Source organism: Onychomys torridus, chromosome 1 (genome assembly GCF_903995425.1).
Source record: "Onychomys torridus chromosome 1, mOncTor1.1, whole genome shotgun sequence".
NCBI classification, from domain to species: Eukaryota; Metazoa; Chordata; class Mammalia; order Rodentia; family Cricetidae; genus Onychomys; species Onychomys torridus.
In genome coordinates, this window is record NC_050443.1 from 11,172,870 (window position 1) to 11,193,408 (window position 20,539).

At 51.3% G+C, this 20,539-nt stretch overlaps 1 protein-coding gene across 2 annotated transcripts in view; it reads right to left on the reverse strand.

The window, feature by feature from the left end:
• Nectin2 (nectin cell adhesion molecule 2) overlaps positions 1 to 20,539 on the reverse strand; it is a 33,961-nt gene that overhangs the window by 1,511 nt on the left and 11,911 nt on the right. The window contains exons 3-8 of one of the 2 annotated variants that reach the window (XM_036182959.1): positions 16,550 to 16,846; positions 13,803 to 13,920; positions 13,483 to 13,631; positions 4,317 to 4,470; positions 1,597 to 1,660; positions 1,357 to 1,443 (exon numbers count right to left, since the gene is read on the reverse strand). In XM_036182959.1, the coding sequence (XP_036038852.1) occupies positions 1,357 to 1,443; positions 1,597 to 1,660; positions 4,317 to 4,470; positions 13,483 to 13,631; positions 13,803 to 13,920; positions 16,550 to 16,846 (869 nt within the window). Of the gene's footprint in view, positions 1 to 1,356; positions 1,444 to 1,596; positions 1,661 to 4,316; positions 4,471 to 6,835; positions 7,531 to 13,482; positions 13,632 to 13,802; positions 13,921 to 16,549; positions 16,847 to 20,539 lie in introns of those variants that run through there. The other variant, XM_036182961.1, reaches the window with a different exon arrangement.

Consider the following 20,539-nt stretch of genomic DNA (forward strand, 5'->3'; position numbering starts at 1 on the left):
TGTGCCACCACCACTCAGCCTCTTTGTTTTTTCAGACTAGATCTCCTGTATAGAAGCACCGAACATCCTATGTAGCCAGACTGACCTTGAACTTCTGTTTTTGTTTTTGTTTTGAGCTGAGGATCGAACTCAGGGCCTTACGCTTGCTAGGCAAGCACTCTACCACTGAGCTAAATCCCCAACCCGATCTTGAACTTCTGATTTCCCTGTTCTTCTTCTTCTTCTTTGGGAACAGACCTCTACATAGCCCTGACTGTTATGGTGGACCAGGTTGGCCTGGAACTCACAAACATCTGCCTGCCTCCCTCCCGAGTGTTCGAAGCACAGGTCTAGGACCACAATTACAAAGTGCTTGGGATTGAACCCAGGGCATTGTGTATGCTGGGCAAACTGTACCAACCCAGTTATAGCCCAGCCTGACTCCAATCTTTTGGTCTGTTTGGAGACAAGGTCTCAAGTAGCTCAGGGCGTTCTTAATTAAATTCACTTTGTAGCCAGGGATGACCTTGAAGTCCTGATCCTCCTGCCTTTATCTCCTTAGTATTGGGACAATGCACTATTGCGATCAGCCTGACTTTTTTTTTTTTTTTTTTTTTAAATCAAGGTCTCACTGTGTGGCGTAGGTTGGGCTCAGACAGTGTTAATCCTGCCTCAGACTCCCAAGTATTGAGATTACAGGTGTATATCCCCACACCAGGCTCAGCTTCAATCCTTTCTCTCCATTGTTGAAAATATTTTCCAACGTGTGTGTGTGTGTGTGTGTGTGTGTGTGTGTGTGTGTGTGTGTACGCACAAGGCCAGAAAAAGGTATCTGACCCTCAATGCTAGAGTCCCAGACAATTCAGACTCCAGCTCTGGTCCTCGGGACCGCAAGGCAGGCCAAGGCCTCAATCCTGCTGCTCTGCTCTTCCTGGCTTTTCTGAAACCAAGTCTCACTCTAACTCATGCTAGCCTCAACTCACTCTGCAGCGCAGGCTGATTGAACCCACCAAATTCTCGGTGATTCTCCTGCCTCAGCTTCGGCATCACAGGCAGGAACTACCAACTGACCTCAGTCTTCATTTAACCTTAGTGCTAATCAAGTTTTAAACCTCAAGCTGCTTCGGCCTCCTTTCCTGACTCCGACCATCCAGGGGACCCCAGAGGAATGAACGTGTTCATCATAGAGGGGACCCCAGGGGAATCCTGTCTCCACCATGGAGGGGACTCCAATGAAATGGCTCTATGATGGTATCTCTGTTGCAGGCACAGACCCTGGGCTACTCAGATGCTCTAAGTCACTGCACTCAATCCCGCCTTGACCCTTGACCCTTAACCCGGCCCTAAACCCACTATGGTTTACCCGGAAACTCCCACCTGATCAGCACAGGAGACGCCGGCGTCGAAGTATGGAGTCTTCATTGAGCTGTGCTCCGAGGGCCCCAGAGTGAAAAGTTGGGAGGGCTGTAGCATGACGTAAGGGTAAATCAGGACCCCTCACAGTGGCCTTTCCCAACCAACCCTGTCCCAGCCCAATAGCCCCCTTCTGGGCTGGACCCCAGGAAGGAAAAGTGGGAAGGGAGGCAGGGTAGCTTGGGCTCCAGAAGATCATCTCACCATCTCTGGTTCCTCCAACTTGGCCTTGGGGGTCGGTGGCTTATAAGAGGGAGGTCCTTCCAGTCTGCAGGGTCAGGGGTAGGAGTCAGATCAAGGGATGTTAGCGTCCAAGCCCCTCCCCACCTTGTTTCTTTTCTTTACAGGAAGTCCAGCCACTTGCTGGATCAGTGTCAACATGCTGGTTTTTCCTGTGGTTTTCAGCACCACCCTGCCCCCACCCCAGTGCTCTGATGGGAGTCAAACTGAGCGAGAATCAGTCCTGGCATCCCAGACCCTCTGGGAAGAACTCTCATTCAAAGAAGTGAGCCAGGTGCGTGGCACACACCTGTAATCCCAGCACTAAGGAAGGGCTCTGAGTTTAAGGCCAATTCTATCTACATGAGAAGTTCCAGGCCAACGAGTGCCACACAGTGGGACCCTGTTTCAAAAACAAACCAATGTACATGGAGCCTGGGGAATGCTACTCAAAGGTGTCCTCTGCTCTCTCTGTGTACAAACATATGTTCAGTAACACATACTTGATTAAGTGTGTATCCACACACACAGAGGTAAAAACACAATGGGGCTGGTAAGACGGTTTAGTGAGTGAAGGGACTTGTCACCAAACCTGATGACTTGAGCATTCACACACACACACACACACACACACACACACACACACACACACACACACACACGCTCAAGATAACCATGGGCTAAACTTCTAAAAGGAGGTTGGAAAGATGCTCAGTGGGCAAGAGCACAGGCTGTTCTTCCAAAGGACCTGTGTTGAGATCCTAGCACCCACATTAGGGGTTCACAACAGCCTATAACTCAAGCTCTCAGATTCAAGGTCTTCTGGCCTCTGAGGGCACACACACACAAAGACAGTCACATAGACACACACACACACAGAGACAGACAGACAGACACACACACAAAGAAGAAAATCTTTTTTTTTTTCTCTCATTTTTTTTAAAGATTTATTTATTATGAATACAGTGTTCTTCCCCCATTATGCCTCATGCCAGAAGAGGGCACCAGATCTCATTCTAGATAGTTGTGAGCCACCATGTGGTTGGTAGCTGGGAATTGAACTCACGATCTCTGGAAGAGCAGCCAGTGCTCTTAACCACTGAGCCATCTCTCCAGCCCTTCTTTTTTTGTTTTCAAGACATTTCTCTATGTAACCCTCCTGTCTTGGGATTTGCTCTGTAGACCAGGCTGGCCTTGAACTCACAGAGATCCACCTGCCTCTGCCTCCTGAGTGCTGCCATTAAAGGTGTGCGCCACCATCCAACTAAGTAAATAAAAAAAAAAAAAGCAAAGCAAAAATAAACAAGGCAAGCACATAGGCTCAGCAGATAAAGGTCTTGAAAACTGAATTTAAGATGTGCAGTGGTGGCACACACCTTTAATCCCAGCACTCAGGAAAAGAGGAAGAGGCAGGCGGTCTCTGAGTTCGATGCCAGCCTCCTAGTCTACAGAGCAAATTGCAGGACAGCCAAAGCTAAACAGAGAAACACTGTCTCGAAAAACAAACAAACAAACAAAAACAAAAAAGGACCTTTGGCTTCCACACCCAGGCCAAGGCCAAGGCATGTATAGTCCATGTGCACAAACACACAGTAATACCAATTTTATAAAATGTAAACAATGAGCCAGGCATGGAGCTGCACTCCTTTACTCTCAGAACTTAGAAGGCAGCGGTAGGAGGATCTCTGCCAGTTTGAGGTCAGTCTGGTCCATAGTATAGCACCCTATCTCAAGGAAAAATGAAGGTCTGGAGAGGTGGCTCCTGAAGAGCACTCGTTGCTTTTTCAAAGGACCCAGGTTCAATTCCTGAGACCCACATGGCAACTCATGACCCTCTAGAGTACCAGGCACACATACAGAGTGCAGACATACATCCAAGCAAACACACAGAGAAAATAAAAAAAATATATATATTTTTTCAAACAGCCCTGGCTGTCCTGGAACTCTCTTTGTAGACCGGGCTGGTCTTGAACTCAGAAATCTGCTTACCTCTGCCTCTCGAATGCTGGGATTAAAAGTGTGCACCAACACCACCTGGTTGATTGCTTTATTTATTTTTAATAAATACTGTAGGGATGAAACTCAAGTTTTTTTTTGTTTTTTTTGAGACAGGGTTTTTCTGTGTAGCTTTGCGCCTTTCCTGGAACTTACTCTGTAGACCAGGCTGGCCTCGAACTCACAGAGATCTGCCTGGCTCTGTCTCCTACTGGGATTAAAGGTGTGCGCCACCACCACCCAGCGAAACTCAAGTTCTTACTACCTGACTCATCTCCCTGGCTCCTGTACAACCTTTGTTCTTTTTTGTATTGCTAGTTATTTTTATTTATTTATTTATTTTTTTTGGGTATTGATGTTTTTTGAGACAATGTCATGTAACAGAGGGGGCATGACCTTGAACTTCTGATCCTCCAGCTTCTACCTTCCAAGTGCTGGAACCCACACTTAGCAGCTGAAGCTCAGGGGAAGGTGGAGCAACAAGACGGTGGGAGCCTGGGCTCTGATGACATCTTAGAGACAGCTTTTAATACCCATACTTACTGAGGAAGAGAAAAATCTTTCCTCACCACCCCATGTAAGAACCCAGTCATTTATGGTGGTGTCTCTGTCCCACACTGCCTTTATGATTTTCTTCTTCAGTCCCCAACCTGTGCTCCCCAACTCTGACATCCCTCCTCCCAGCCACTTCTCAGGATCCCATCACTTACTCTTCTTCCTCATCAGTCCCCTGAAGCCTCTGCTCCTTCTGCTGCTGTCGGCAGATGAGGATGCCTGTGGCAGCCACTGCAGTGGCAATGATGGTGGCGATGATGCCTCCGATGATGCCGCCTGTGGCCCCTGCTCCCGCTGTGCTGGGTGACTCTGTTAGGACAAAGGCAGCACAGGGCTCATTAAGAGGAACTCAGAGCTGCTGCTTTCAGCCCCGTTCCTCATATACCACATATGCCAGACTTTTTAAATGACTGTTTAGAGACAGAGTCTCACTGTGTAGCCCAGGCTGAACCCACACCTCTGCCTTCCTGCCTTGTTTCCTTTGGCTGTACAGGAAACTAAATGCAGGGCCTCAAGTATGCTAGGCAAGCACTCTATGCCTGAGCGTGTCCTCTGCCTGTCCACTCAACCATGGCCAGGGGCTTTGCTCCATCCAACTGCCCCTGTGCTCCTGATTCAGGAACATCTGATCTGTGTAGATGGGAAGAGATCTCAAGTGAACTAAATGCACAAAGTCCCCATCCTCATGCTCAGGGTCTTAGGGTAGCCCAGGCTGGCCTTGGCCAACAGCAAATGAGCAGATGCCATCTAATGTCAAGCTGCAACTGGACTCACTACAGAGTGGGGAGGGGAACAAGGATGTGACAGAATGCCGGACCCACAAAGCCAGGCAGACAGGGCTTATCTGTGAAGGGGGATTTTGAGTCCTCTGGGTGTACTGCAGAGAAATAGCCCGTGCAAAGGTCCTGGGACAGCCTCAGGATGTTTTTAAGGAACAAGGAGAGCCAGTTGTGACGGTTATAGAGTGCTATAATTCCAGCACTCAAGAGGCTGAAGCAGGATTGCTGAGAGTATGAACCAGTCGAGGCTACACAGTGAGTTCCAGGATAGTCAGAGCCACATAGCCAAGACTGTCTCAAACAAAACAACCTCCACACGCAAGGGAGAAGCAGGGAAGAGGTTCAAGTCCATCCTTGGCAGCGAGCATTTGAAGACTGTCTTGTAAAATACAAAATACAAACAGGACCAGCAAGGGGACTGTGGTATTGGGACAGAGTGAAAGGCAAGAGAGGAAGGATATGGAGGCTGTGGTGTCAGGAGCAGAACCTGTGGTTATTACAGGAACGTCATGTTTTCTGGCCCATCAGGAGAGCTCACACGACTTCCAATTCCCAATTGTTCAGTGTGCGCCTCCTAACAGAGGAGTTCCTGGAGCAAGGGCCCGTTTCCTCTCTAGACACGTAGCCCTGGGTCGGACACGTAGCTGGCATGGAAGAGGGGATCGGTGTGCAAGCAGAAGTCAAGCAGATTGCCCGCCCTGCCCTCGGTGGCTGAGAATGTGGAGCCCCCGCCCCATGCCCAGGACAGACAAGGAAGCAAAGCCCTAGAGGTGTCACTAATATAGTTAGTTAATGTGTTTCCCAAACTTGGAGAGGAAGTGACCCAGTTAGCAGCCGCTCTCCTGCTGGGCATCCTCCAGAAGGTTCCAGTGTGTGTGCAGGGGCGGGGTTAGGGGTGAGCCAGCTAGAGCGCACCACACGACCATCTCAAACACTCAGTCCTTCCTGTCATTGTTGCTGGCTGGCCACGTTCCCACAGGACAGGGCTCTGTGATCTAGGCCAATTTTGTGTCCCCAGCATGGCGGACACAGGCTTGGCATTCTGGGATCTATGACTACTGGTTGAGGAAGTGCATGTATCCAGGCCTCCTGGCTACTCCACCCACCTGGAAGGTGTCATCTGATCCTAGTGTCCCAAGGGGCCACAGATGTTGGGGGAATAAGCTCACCTCCTTCTCCCAGGGGCAGATGCTTTTGGGACCCTTGGAGTCAGATTGCTAGCTGGAGGAATATGTATGTCTGTATGTATGTATGTTGTGTGTGTGTGCATGCATGTGTGCATGCGTGTGTGCGCAGTATATATGTGCTGTGTATGTGGTATGAGTGTGGTGAGGCCTCTCAGGATTCCCGCAGGACCAAACCCCAATAGGAGGGTGGGAGACAGCCACCCAGGACAGGCCACTTTGAGGACATCAAGGTGGGACCATCTGGGTATCGCCAACACCTGGCACCTACCTCTCTAGCCTCAAGGTCCTCAAATACAGAGAGAAGCAGCTTTCTATTCCTAGGACCCCCCACAACAGGGAAAGGAGACCTCTGTGGGACCCCCACCCCCACCCCACAGATCATTAGAACTCAGAGTCAAGGTAGCTAGCCTTTCCTTCCTGAGGAAACTCAGCTCTGGAGCCAGTTTGCTTACCCACCTGTCCTGGGATCCAAGGGTTCAAACCCCCTTCCCCACACTCATGCCTCAGAGCCTCCAAGTCAGGGACCCATTCTAAATCCTAGCAGCTTCAGGGGAGCTTGGGCACACGTGGTGTGACATCTCCCAATCTGGGTCCCCACCAAGTTTTCTTTCAAAGGCTCGATACTTAGTGGTCACTGTCCCACCCACTCATTCCCCAGGACACAAAGAGAGGGGTCTGATGGATCACAAAACACCCCCAAGTTTTTCTGACAAGGCATTTATTAGCTCCTGAGTGTTTCGGGGCCAGGGCCAGGCTGGGGCCGAAAGCAAGCTCTGAGGAGTCCTGAGTGTGCACCATGGCGCTCTTGGGGTTCACGAGGGCCTGGAGATAGTCTGGTGTGTGGTTCCACTTGTCCGCCATTCAGAAACGGGGAGGTGGCCTTCCAACTCCAGTGTGCCCCAGAAGAACCAGTCCAACCGGTCCCTAGCCATCCCGTTGCTGGCTGGCGTTGGTGTGGTTGGCAGTGGGGGTGGGAATTGACTTCTCTAAGTGTCCAGTGTCGACATTGTGGGGTCACACGTAAACTGCCCGCCGAGAAATGAGGGAGCCATCGAGATGAGATTCCATGTCGTCCTTAGGTGACTCATGTGGAGGTAGCATGAGGCCTTCCTCTGCCTTCGCCTCTTCTTCCTCCTCCTCTTCCTCTTCCCTGCCATCCGGCCTCATGGGCTCGGGGGATGCTGACCTCCAGAAGACAGGACCCCCGTTCCCAAACACCTGAGTCTTTGGATCATAGGATCCTCTGTCGCCATCATTTCCGCCTCCTCCAGGGCTCTTCCGCCTCCTCCTCCCCCTCAGCAGGATGAAGGCCAGGAACCCCCCAGCCAGAAGTAGCACCAGCAATGTTCCCCCCACGGCCCCCCACACCAGCGGACCCACATCTCGAGAGGCCTGGGGGGTGTCTGAGGAGAAAGGAAGGAGAGAGAAAAAGAAGGAGAGGGAGTCAAGTGGACACATCTGAGGGAGGGGATGGGGGACCCAGGACACGGGTTAGTGACCAGAGCTTAGGGGTGACTACTTGGGAGAGGGAGGAGGAAGGCGAGGAGGAAGAGGAAGGGGCGTGCATGACCCTTCACTTCAGGGTGGGCACCAGACATGGAGAGGCTGCCAGCTGATGCTGCCCAGATAACTAGCTGTACCTACACGCTCTCAGAACTGAGGGCTGCAGCTAGGTGTGGTGGCACAGGACTGCCATCCGAGTCCTTGTGAGAGCGAGGCAAGAGGATCATGCCATCAGGCCACCCTGGGCCACACAGTGAGACCGTCCCCAAAGTTCTGAGAAGGGGGAAGTGTTGGTGGGCTGAGGATGCTGGTCAGCAGTAGAATGTTTGCCTATGGTCACCAAGTGAGGAACTGGGGTGTGGCTCAGTGGTAGAGCCCCTGCCTAGAATCCCCCAGTGAGGGGCTGGGGTATGGCTCAGTGGTAGAGCCCCTGCCTAGAATCCCCCAGTGAGGGGCTGGAGTGTGGCTCAGTGGTAGAGCCCCTGCCTAGAATCCCCCAGTGAGGGGCTGGGGTGTGGCTCAGTGGTAGAGCCCCTGCCTAGAATCCCCCAGTGAGGGGCTGGGGTGTGGCTCAGTGGTAGAGCCCCTGCCTAGAATCCCCCAGTGAGGGGCTGGAGTGTGGCTCAGTGGTAGAGCCCCTGCCTAGAATCCCCCAGTGAGGGGCTGGGGTGTGGCTCAGTGGTAGAGCCCCTGCCTAGAATCCCCCAGTGAGGGGCTGGAGTGTGGCTCAGTGGTAGAGCCCCTGCCTAGAATCCCCCAGTGAGGGGCTGGGGTGTGACTCAGTGGTAGAGCCCCTGCCTAGAATCCCCCAGTGAGGGGCTGGAGTGTGGCTCAGTGGTAGAGCCCCTGCCTAGAATCCCCCAGTGAGGGGCTGGGGTGTGGCTCAGTGGTGGAGCCCCTGCCTAGAATCCCCCAGTGAGGGGCTGGGGTGTGGTCAGTGGTGGAGCATTTGTGTGCTTAGCATGTTCGAGGCCCTGTACCCCATCTCCAGTGTTACACCGAACACCCAGAACTAAGCCCACTTCTGTGACGTGCAGCTGCACCGGCTGGGGAAGCTCAGGTAAGATCCACATTTGAGGCTAGTCTGTCTCCACCTATCCCTCAAGACAACACAAGACAATAGAGCCAGTAACATGTAATCAGGGAGGGGTCCCAGCCCTTTGTCTACAGAGGTGCAGAATGAGAGGCAGGTGTATGGAGAGACCCTCTGTTCCCTCCCACGTAGGCCTGGAATGTGGGGGTGGGAGGAGGTAGTGGGAGGGCTCAAACATCTCCCCCATCTCACACAGCTCTTCCTAGCGTCCCTGCATCTTTCCTGGCTATCTCATGCTCCCCTCCTACAGCCCCACCCACCTGTGGGGAAAATCAACTGGAAGCCTGGCCACCCACCCGCGGGACTCTTGCAATACAAGAGTCCTGTGGGCTGTCATAACGGCTCTCAGCCCACTAAAGGAGGTAGAAATGGGGGCCCTGAGGCTCCGCACCAGCAAGCCTGCTGCTGGCCAGGTGTGAAAGCTGCTTGGCCTCAGTAACCAGTGAGCACTCCGACACCTGCTCACTAGTGACCTATGGTCTGTGTTGGCCAAGCAAGGCTTTTCTGCCAACATTTTCAATTTTCTTTCACAGCACTGGGAATGGAACACACTCTTGTTCATGCCGAAACGGTGCTCCACCACTGAGCCATACCCCAGCCCCTCACTGGGGGATTCTAGGCAGGGGCTCTACCTGTTAGCTACTCTCCTAGTCACAGTGTTAGGATTTGGTTTTGTTTTTTGAGAGGATTCCATGTATCTCAAGTCATCCTCAACTTCCTAATCTTTTTATCTCCACCTCTCAAGTGCTGAAATTACAGGGCTGGATTACCACACCCAGTTTCTGAGTAATGTTCTTAAATAGTATCATGCTGGACTGTTATTGCTTGCTTTTGATCCCAACATGCCGGAAGCAGAGGCAGGCAGATCTCTGAGTTCAAGGCCAGCCTGGTATACATAATGAGTTCCCCACCACCTAGGGCTACACAGTACCACGCTGCCTCAAAACAAACAACAAAAAACAAAATCAAGTAAACAAAACAATAAAAACATACACAAAAAGTAATAGTTTTGGGAGCTGTGTGCAAGTTCTATGCAAACAGAACATTATTCTATATAAGGACCCGCACCTGCAGGGGAGGGTGAGTGGGGAGTGGTCTCTGAAAGGAGACTTTGACAGTACATGTCTCTAAGCACTGCACAGAGGCAGGAAGCCTCTCTGCACACTGGTCAGTGGGTCCCTCAGTCTTCTTCACTGGAAATGTGGGTGTACTCATGAAGTGGCAGAGGAGCTGTGGAGCGTGGGCTGCAGAGAGGTCTGCCATGTGGCATAGCGTGTCCACTTGGGTTTTCATTGTTGCGAATCCAAAACTATGCCCTAGTGAGACTGTGAGTGTGTGGGAGCTACGGGTATGTGCCTGGGAGCGAAGCTCTGAGTCAGTACTTGGGAGAGCAGCTGGACCCAGAAATCTAGTTTCCCTGGTGCGATTGGACCTCTCCAACTACTGCCAAATGGATTTATTTCCTTCCTTTCTTCCTCTTTTGTAAAGATATGGCTGGCTTGGAACCTGTGCTGGTGTCCAGGCTGGCCTCAAACTCAAATAAATCCTCCTGCCTCTGTCTCCCAGGTGCTGTGATTACTGGGCCTCACCACCACACTCAGCTTGTTTGCTTTTCTCAGACAGGGCCTCAGGCTGCACAGACTGGCTCTAGACTCACTAAGTAGTCAATGCTGGCCTTGAACATCTGACTCTCCTGTCCCTATCTACCTTTCTGAATGCTAGAGTCATAGGTGTATGCCAACACGCCGGGCCCAGCTACTGGATTTCTAGGGTGCTCAGTGTGCCTGCGTCTGTAGGTGTAAAATTTTGGGCTTGTCTTCAAGATGATGTCATTACATATGGTGGTGTCATATGGCAGTTTGCTCAGAAAATAAACTCAAAGGTTACAGGAAGTCCCAGTGATGAGACACAAGGCTGCTCTGCTCCCTCTCAAGTGTGTATACATAAGAGGGAAGGAAGGCCGAGGGACCCTCAGACCTCCTGAGCTGCCCGGCTGAGACGGAGACAGACAAGCTGAGCTGCCTGCAGGCTGTGCAGTGCATTCCAGGCTCCCAGCTCTGCAAGCCGTCACTCATGCTGAGGTGGGCTTTGGGGATGCAGCCATCTTGTGCCATTTCTGCTTCTGTAAGGAACCTCAGTACAATTCCTGGGCTCACACTGACCTGTCACGGATTTCCTATTTGGGTTGAGTAGATGTTTGATCCTATCTTTCCAGGAATAGTGTCCCGCAACAGGATGGGTCTGGGACTACTTTTATGGGAGTCAAGGGGGACTTTTTTATACTGCAGCTTTTCTTTGGGTTGTCCAAGATTTCTCTCTCTCTCTTCAAGATTTTATTTTATTTCTCTCTCTCTCTCTCTCTCTCTCTCTCTCTGTGTGTGTGTGTGTGTGTGTGTGTGTGTGTGTGTAGACACACGAACACGTACGTGAGTGTAAGTGCCCAATGGAGCCAGAGGCATCAGATCTCCCTGAAGCTGGAGTTAAGAGGCAATTGTTAACAAGCCCCCCAATATGGTGGCTGTGAACCCAAGATGGTCTCTGCAAGAGCAAGCCACACTTAACCACTGAGCCATCTCTCCAGTCCACCAACCATTCTCTCCATACTCGGGTTTAAGAGTATCTGACTGGACAGTGGACTATTTATTAAGCAAGGCCCAGACTAAGTAAGCCAGGCACAGCAGTGCATACCCTCACCTCAGCACTTCGGAGGGAGGAATGGACGATTCGGAGTCAGATAGCCTGGGCTACATACCAACCATACCAACCCTGTCTCAAAATATGAGAAAGGAACATACATAATATATACCTGGTTCTCGGGTGTGTCCCAGTGACACTGGTTCTGACGATATAAGCTTACATCTGGGTGACGACTGGATTGCCACTTGATGCCCTGCTGTCTTTGCGTGCATAAGCAAGCAGGCTGTGGCTAGATGAGACCGGAGGAGCTGCACCCCCAGGTCCCTGAGATGAGAGAAGCCTCTTTTAATAAAGAAGACTGCTTCAAGCAGATCTCTGTAAGTTCAAGGCCAGCCTCGTCTACAAAGCAAGTTCCAGGACAGCCAGGGCTACACAGAGAAACCCTGTCTCAAAACAACCAACAAAAGAACCCTTGTGGTCAAGAGGAAACCTCAATGGGTTGGGGATTTAGCTCAGTGGTAGAGCGCTTGCCTAGCAAGCCCAAGGCCCTGAGTTCAATCCTCAGCTCAAAAGAAGAGAGGAAACCTCAATATGAATTGCTTAGCAGATGATCTAGTGACTCAGAAACTCTGTAATGGAGTTTCTGTATGCAGAGGTATCTTCTGGAATGTTCTTCAGATACGTGAGGAAGGATGCTTCTGTATGTGAACTGTGGCACCGTTTGACAGTATTTTCCTCCAAGGACATGTCCCAAGGGTTCAGAGCTGATGAGCAAGGCAAGTTGGTGTTATTACAGGCAAGTCAGCTTGTTTTTGGGTGTCCGGGCAAAGCTGTGTGTGTCTCAGCAAGGGTGTGTTCTCAAGAAGGGTGTGCCCAGCTACATCACAGGGCCAGGCAATGTCTTTCACTTTCTCTATAAGCGATTTGTTGTATTTCTGAGGGGTTCAGGTCCTGCCTGGTAGGGTCATTATTTCAGATTTCATGTATTTGTATAGGCAAACTGTGTGTGGTACCTACTATGGTGCTTCTAAGTCTTCTTTTGTTTCAATACTGAGGATTAAACTTAAGGTTTCCAACATGACAGTCAAGTTGAGCCACACCCCCAGCCCCTCACTGGGGGATTCTAGGCAGGGGCTCTACCACTGAGCCATACCCCAGCCCCTCACTGGGGGATTCTAGGCAGGGGCTCTACCACTGAGTCACACCCCAGCCCCTCACTGGGGGATTCTAGGCAGGGGCTCTACCACTGAACCACACCCCAGCCCCTCACTGGGGGATTCTAGGCAGGGGCTCCACCACTGAGCCATTTTCCTAGGCCTTTTCTTGTATTTTATTTCATGATTGATTTTATGATTTGATTATGGCTTTGTTCTGTAGCTCAGGCTGGCTGGCCCCTGGTTCCTGTGGCATGTTACAGGCCCTAACCAGTGTCGCTCTTTCTCGGGTGTGTCCCAGTGACACCGGTTCTGACGATATAAGCTTACATCTGGGTGACGACTGGATTGCCAGGTTTCAAGAGAACTCTCGGCCTTGGGTTCATCTCCAGCTTGTGGGTCTTGGCTGTGGTTCTCATGACTGAGCAAGCTATTTCTTGCTCGGTGTGGGTCTGTACATCAGTAGTCACAAGAACCAGGTACGCTAACACTAACATGGTCTTCTTGTCCACTCCCAGGGACAAAGATCTACAAAGTCCTTAGGCTCTGCTCCCACCACAGACTCGAGCCTGCCTGCTGGTTCTCTTTTCTCACTGAACTTTGGGGCTTCCTTTCTTTGAAACAGGCTACCCTCACAGTAATCCTCCTGCCTCAGTCTCTTGAATAAATGCTGGAGCTATTAGACATACACCATACCCAGCTTAGACCTTGGCTTTTAAGATACCTCAGTGCAGACTTCCACTTTGTAATTCTCTGGTCACCCCCTAGTTATAGCCTATGGTCACAGCCCGTGGTCACATGCTACACTTGCAGGCCAGGATGGAGAAGCTGAACTATACATGCATCTGTGCAGACAGAGGCGGGTCTAACTCCCTCTCATCCTAGGCAGCATCAGTGACAACCCAAAGTGGACCCAGCCCCAAAGGGGGAAACCACAGGCTTATATTCAAATGCCAAGACCTCCTTACCTCGGACCAGGATGACCTGCTCAGCACGGCCTGTCCCCACAGCATTGGTGGCTGTACAGATGAAGGTAGTGTTGACCAATCGATCCACAGAGTGGACAAGTAGCTGGGAACCCTGGACAACTGCGGAGGCTGGGAAGACGCCCGAGGTCCTAAGGGTGTGGGGTGAGATGAGCAGCCTAGCAGGCACCCAGGGAGAGCAGGCTGCCCCGAGACTAAAACCATCAGACCAGGGTTCTAGACCCCAGCCCTCCTCCCTCAGACCCAAGGTTCTAGACCCCAGCCCTCCTCCCTCAGACCCAGCCTAGATTCATGTCACTCACGTGCTCCAGTCATAGCCTGTGGGCTCTGGGTTGCTGCGTACGTTACAGGTCAGGATGGCTTCACTGCGGCCGAGGTACCAGTTGTCATCATAGCCAGAGATGGACACTTCAGGAGGATCTGAGAGGAAGGGATGGCTGACTCAGAGGCAAAGGGGACTCCAGAGCTGGGGAGAAGTTAGCACCACAGATGGCAGGAAACGCACCAGTCATAATGAACTGGGGTTAGCAGGCCACACTGTGTATGCTCTGGAAAGTGTGAACCCCACCCAGGAAGGCACCTACATGTCAGCTCAGGCAGGGTTAAGAAAACAACTACCGGGGTTGCAGAGATGGCTCAGCAGTTAGGAGCACCAGCTGCTCTTCCAGAGGACCCAGGTTCAATTCCCAGCACCCATATGGCAGCTCACAACTGTCGATAACTCCAGTTTCAGGGGATCCTACACCTTTACCCAGACATACATGCAGGCAAAACATGAATGTACATGAAATAAAAATAATTAAAAACAAAACAACTACAGGTGTGTGTGTGTGTGTGTGTGTGTGTGTGTGTGTGTGCGCGCGCGCGCGTGTGCCCCATCTGACATGCCTAGGGTAGACCACATGGGCGACAGTATACTTAGACAGTTTGGGTCAGCCAGTGTAGACATAAAGGAAGTCAGGGTAGACCAGCTTACACTGAGGGTCCTAGGATGAATATGGCTGGAAGGAGCCAGGTAGGGACTCTGTCTCATTGTGGAGGGCACAATATCCCACTGGGATCCTGGGTCAGTTGCCACAGTGAGTTGAGAGGGCAGTGGAGATACTAGGTTTGAGTGGGATGGTTCATGCGTATAATCCTAGCACTGAGGAGGTGGATGCAGGAGGATCAGGAGGAGTGCAAGGCTATCCTTAGCTACGCAGAGCTCAAGGTTAGACTTGGGTACGAGACCTCTCTTAAAGAAACAAAGACTGGGAGATGGCTCAGCACTTCAGAGTGCTTACTGCTCTTAAAGAGAATTCCGTTCCCAGCACCCACATCAGGCAATCACAACTGCCCGTGACTGCAGCTCTAGGAGCATCTAACATCTCTCTCTGGCCTACACTCATGTGCATAGGCATAGATACATAGAAAGAATTATAGTTTTTTGTTTTTTTTTTTTTAAGATTTTTTTTGTTTATTAATGTCTACAGTGTTCTGTCTGCAGGCTAGAAGAAGGCATCAGATCTCATTACAGATGGTTGTGGTTGCTAGGAATTGAACTCAGGACCTTTGGAAGAGCAGCCAGTGCTTTTAACTGCTGAGCCATCTCTCCAGCCCACAAAGAATTATAAATAGTAAGTCTTTAAGAAACAAAACAGCCTAGAACACACCTTTAATCCCAGCACTTGGGAGGCAGAGGCAGGTGGATCTTTGAGTTCAGGGACAGCCTGGTCTACAGAGTGAGTTCCAGGACAGCCAGGACTATGCAGAGAAACCCTGTCTTGAAAAATCAAAACCAAACCAACTAACCAACCAACCAAAACAAACAAACAAAAACAAAGCAAAACTGCTGTACATATTTGTACGTGCTTTTAATCCCAGCACTCAGGAGACAGAGGCAGGTGTATTTGTCTCTGTGAGTTGGAGGATAGCCTGGTCTACATAGAAAGTTCTGGGCCAGCCAGGACTACATAGTAAGACCCTGCCTCAAAACAAAACACACCTGCAAAGGGTAGAATTCCAGCTTTTGTGTGGAGTGTGCTGGGGATGTCTCTCTAGATGAAACTGACGGTTGTTACTATAGGCAGTTTCTGGAGAAGCTAGCCTGGGACACTTTGGGAAGGCTGGGGAGCCCACAGTCCCTAGAGACCAAAGGAAATAACACTGGGAAGCAGCAGTCAGTAGGAGGCCCTAGTGGAGGCAATTTAAACGGAGGTGGGGCGGGGGTGGAAGATGTGGGAAGGTGGGGATGTATGTGCTTGCCTAGCATGCCCAAGGCTTTATGCTCCACTCCCAGCAGCTCATGGGACCAGGTATAGTGGTCCACATCTATAATCCCAGCACTCCAGAAGTGGTGATTCAGCCAGGCCAACAGCCAAGTGGAGACTGGGGCTTACAGGCACAGGCTGCGGAGTACGGATGAACAGGTCATCCTCAGCCGTCTGGGGAGTCTGAGGCTAAACCAGGCTATGTGAAACTCCGTCTCCAATAGTGAATCAATGAGTGAATAAAGTATGTCAGTTGTGTCGGGGTGGGCAGCGTGGACTGTGGTCCAGGGCAGTTGATGAAGACCGCCACCTAGTGTCCCTGGAAGCCAGAAATGACACTGGGCTGTGTCGGGAAGTCGGGGGATAGGTGCGGATACTGTTTACAGGCAAACCCAGTCTGGGAGGTGGGACAGTTCATGTGTTACAGTCTTCTATTTTCTTGTTCATCTCACATCTCATCGACTGGGAAGAAAGTGAACCTATGGGCTCTCAATGCCTTCTCAGCTTATCCTTCATTCCAGGGCAGGCAGGTAGGCAGGAGCTCACAGAAGCCAGTGTAGGCCCGGTGTGGTGGTGAACACCTTTAAATCTCAGTACTTGGGAGACCTGCAGGCAGGGGGAGTTGCAGGCCAGTCTGGTTTACAAAGAAGAATCCCAGTGTAGATTATGGGGTCTGCATATACATGAGGCCCTCAGAATCTAGTACAGACAGTAGGCAAGGTCTGGCTGGTGTGAACTGATGTACTCAGGGTCAGCATGGACAGCAAGACTGAGGGGAAACCACCCCCTGCCACACTCACAGCGCACGGAGAGGGTCACCGGCAGCAGGTGTGGCTCCTCAAAGCTCTCATGTTCCACTCTGCACGTGACCTTGATGCCATCCGCTTGGCCCACCGGCACCAAGGAGTATCGGCTGATGACAGTGACGGTGCCAGACCATGGTCCCGGCTCCTGAGTATCTCTGGCCTCTCCACCCAGGGGTGAGATCCAGGTGATCCGGGCAGGTGGGCGGCCGCCCGTGGAGACACAGCGGGCAACAGGCACGGACTCAGGGCCAAAAGTGACCTCCTGGGCTTCAGCATGATTCTCAGGCTGGGCTAGGGAGAGGACAAAAAAGAGGTGTGGCTCAGGACTTGCATTCACTCAACAAAGACCTGAACAGTGACCGTGGAGCACGGGGCCACACAGTCAAGCTCTGCTGCCCTGGTTCAGAGCCCAGCTCACCTGCCTAGCATGTGCACAGCTTTAGGCAGGCTGTTTTCCCTAGTGTCACAGTAACTAAAGTCGCCACAGCATGGGACTGATGCATGGGTCAAAGAACATACCCAGTGCTTAAGATCTGTCTGGCACACATCATCCTAGCCTATGTAATAGAGACATATTTCTTTTGAGACTGGGTCTCACCTTGGCTGACTTTGAGATCCCAGAGATCCACCTGCCTCTGCCTGAGTGCTGAGATTAAAAGTGTGCGCCACCAAGTGTGTGTTGGACATTTTACAATATCCTCACTTCTGTATCAGAAAGACGCACAGGCAAAGGCTGGTAGTGCAAACCTGCGATCCCACCGTTGAGAAGGCTGAGGCAGGAGAATGGTGAGTTTGAGGCTGGCTTAAGGTACACAGTCAGACTTTGAATTAATACTAAAAAGTAAGTGGGGTACAGTGAGTGGTGCACACCAGCACTGGGAAGTGGAGGCAAGAGGGTCAGCCGTGCAAGGTCAGCCTCAGCCACGTAAGCTCTAGGCCAGCCTGGGCTATGATAGTCTTTGCATAAACAAACAAACAAACAAAACAACAATGGTACTAAAATTAATAAATAAAATGAAAAGCAGAGACAGAGTACAACAGCCTGGAAAAAAATGAAAATTCTTTAGCTGAGTCAAATATTTTTCAAATCTAGCACTTTTAATCCCTGTACTCAAGAGGCAGAGGCTGGCAGATCTCTGTGAGTTCAAGGCCAGCCTGGTCTACAGAGCGAGATCCAGGACAGCCAGGGCTACACATGCCTGGAATCCCCCAGTAAGGGTGGGTGAGGGGCTCAGTGGTGGAGCTCTTAGCCAGGATGCCGAGGCCCTGGGTTCCATCCCCCAGAAGCAGAAGGGAGAAAACAAAGTGCCTGTTTCTTTTCCTGTGACCACACTGTCCTGTGCTTCCACAAGGGGATAAAAACAACAGAGATCCCCAACTGCTCATTACGTTTGCCCTTTGACCTTATCCCCCGGAAAACACGGGAAAAACCTCCAAGGGAGATAGCAAGGCACACTCCCCTTGTGTCTCTTAGCCAGTATTGTCCATGGAGCCAGGACTCATGGGTCTCCTGCCTCCAAGTGGACCCGCCCACCTGAGCAGGTGTCCCCCGAGCTATCCATCCCCTCCCTTCTCCCATCCCCACTGTCTCCCCCTGACCACCAAAGGCCATCGATCCATCAGGCCCTCCTGTCCATCAGTGCCCACAGGGATGTTCTGTTGGGAAGCTCCTCTTGACTGTGGAGCCTAGCTATGGTGCACAGTCCTAGGATGGAGGTTCTATACCCTCCAGACCTCATCCCAAATAGAGGTTAACTTCCTCAATGGGACTCTTCTGGTCTCTGTGGCCCCCACGTCATGGCCTGAACACAGACAGAGGTGGCTGTACCCACAGTGCCTGTAGGCAGATTCTAAAGCTTGCCTGCCCCCCCTTCCCACCCCTTCTTCCCTCTTTCAGTTTATTGATGGAACCCGGGACCTTGTGAACGATAGCCAAGGCTTTGCCACTGAGCCGCTTCCTGCTCCTTCTCTTCTCCCTCACCCTTCCCTTCCCTCTCTCTCCCTCCCTGTCACTTCTGTTTCATTTTGCAGCACAGCCTAGGGACACACAGCCGAGGACCCTGTGCACACCAGTTAAGCACTCCAGTTTTCCTTTTATTTATTTTTTCCATGTTGAAGTAGGGTCTGGCTATGTAGCCCAGGCTAGCCTCAACCTTGTGATTCTGCTCCAGCCTTGGAGAACAGGCACATGCCTCCACAACCAGCTTGAAGCATTTCTCAACTATCATCTTGTTCAAGCTACTGTACAAGAGCAGAGAGCTTTCTGAGGTGTGGGAGAAGGGCTTTGCAGTGTGTGTGTGTGTGTGTGTGTGTGTGTGTGTGTGTGTGTGTCTTTTTTTTTGAGATAGGATCTCACGTAGCCCAGCTGGCCTCAACTCACTTTATACACCTAAAGGTGACCATCACCTTCAATTGTCTTAATTCTATCTTCCAAGTATCGGGGATGCAGGTGTGTACCATCATCCCTAGTTTCATGAGGTGCTGGAGATCGAACCCAGGGCTTTGTGCATCATAGGAAAGCACTCTACCACTGCCAGACAGGTGCTCTGTTACAGAGCCACGCCCCCAGCCCCTCACTGGGGATTCTAGGGAAACAGTCGATTATAGAACTTCATTCACAGCAAGAACTTTTTTTCCTTTTGTTTTTCTGAGAAAGTGTAGCCTTGGCTGTCCTAGAACTCACTTTGTAGACCAGGCTGGCCTCAAACTCTCAGTGAAATCCCATCTTGAAAAACAAAACAAAACAAAAATTGATTTTGAGAATGGGTCTCAAGTTGCCCAGGCTGGCCTTCAACTCTCTCTGTAGCTTGCTTCAGCCCCGAGTTTATGGAGTGACAGGTCTGCTCCCCGAGAACTGGCAAGAGCAATGGAAGTAGCTCCTTCTGTTCCAGAATGTGCAGGGAGGTTTCCAACCTGGGGCAATATGGTGTCTGGAGGGTTGGATGCTGTGGCTTGCACGGGATTTTCCACCTTTAGTGAGAAATCTCTGCTACCGTGCCAACTGCTGTGTCAGGCCAGCAAGCTGGGAGCCCTTCCATTTTTATTTCTTGTGCATGGGTGTTGTGCCTGCACGCCACATGTCTGCAGGACCATAGAGAAGAGGGTGAGGATCCCCCAGAAGTGGAGTTGTAGATGACTGAGCTGCCATGTGGGCTGGGAATCATGGGTCTTATGGAATAGGAGCCAGTACTCCTTTCTTTGTTTCCGAGACAGGGTTTCTCTGTGTAATTTTGGTGCCTGTCCTGGATCTCGATCTGTAGACCAGGCTGGCCTGGAACTCACAGAGATTCTCCTGCCTCTGCCTCCCGAGTGCTGGGATGAAAAGTGTGGGCCACCACCGCCCGGGCACCGAGCCATCTTTTCGGCCCCACGGGAGTCTTTTCTGGTCCTCGGTTCCCCTAGCCCAGGAACAATAGTGCAAACCTCCTAAGATTTCCCCTATTTTGCCTCCTCCGTCTCCTGCACTGCCTCACCCGAGGTCAAGGCAAAGCAACCCTAAGGCCTACTCCCTGCCTCCCTCCTCTCCAATCCCCCGACCCAGTCACATCTTTTTATTCAAACAAGTTGTCCTGAGCTCTCTGTGACACCCAGGACTCTTCCTCAAGTTACAGCTCTGTGCTCGCTCAGAACCCCATGGCTCTTATTCTCAGGACAAAACCAGAGTGGAGTGTCACAGGCCAAATACCTACGGTCCCAGTCCTGAGGCAACTGGGCTGCTTCGACTCTGAGGCCTGACTCAAGGGGAAAAATGCTGTTGTCTACTTGGTAAACAGAGTCAGCAACTAGCACTCAGTAGGTGCTTAATAAGCATTTGTCAAAGATAGGTGTCGGGGTTGGGGATTTAGCAAGCACAAAGCCCTGGGTTCGGTCCTCAGCTGGGGGGGGGGGGGGGGGATAGGTGTCTTGGCACGCTCCCATAATCCTAGCACTCGATGATGGAGGCAGGAGGATTTAGATTTCAAGCCAGCCTGGGCTATCTTTCTT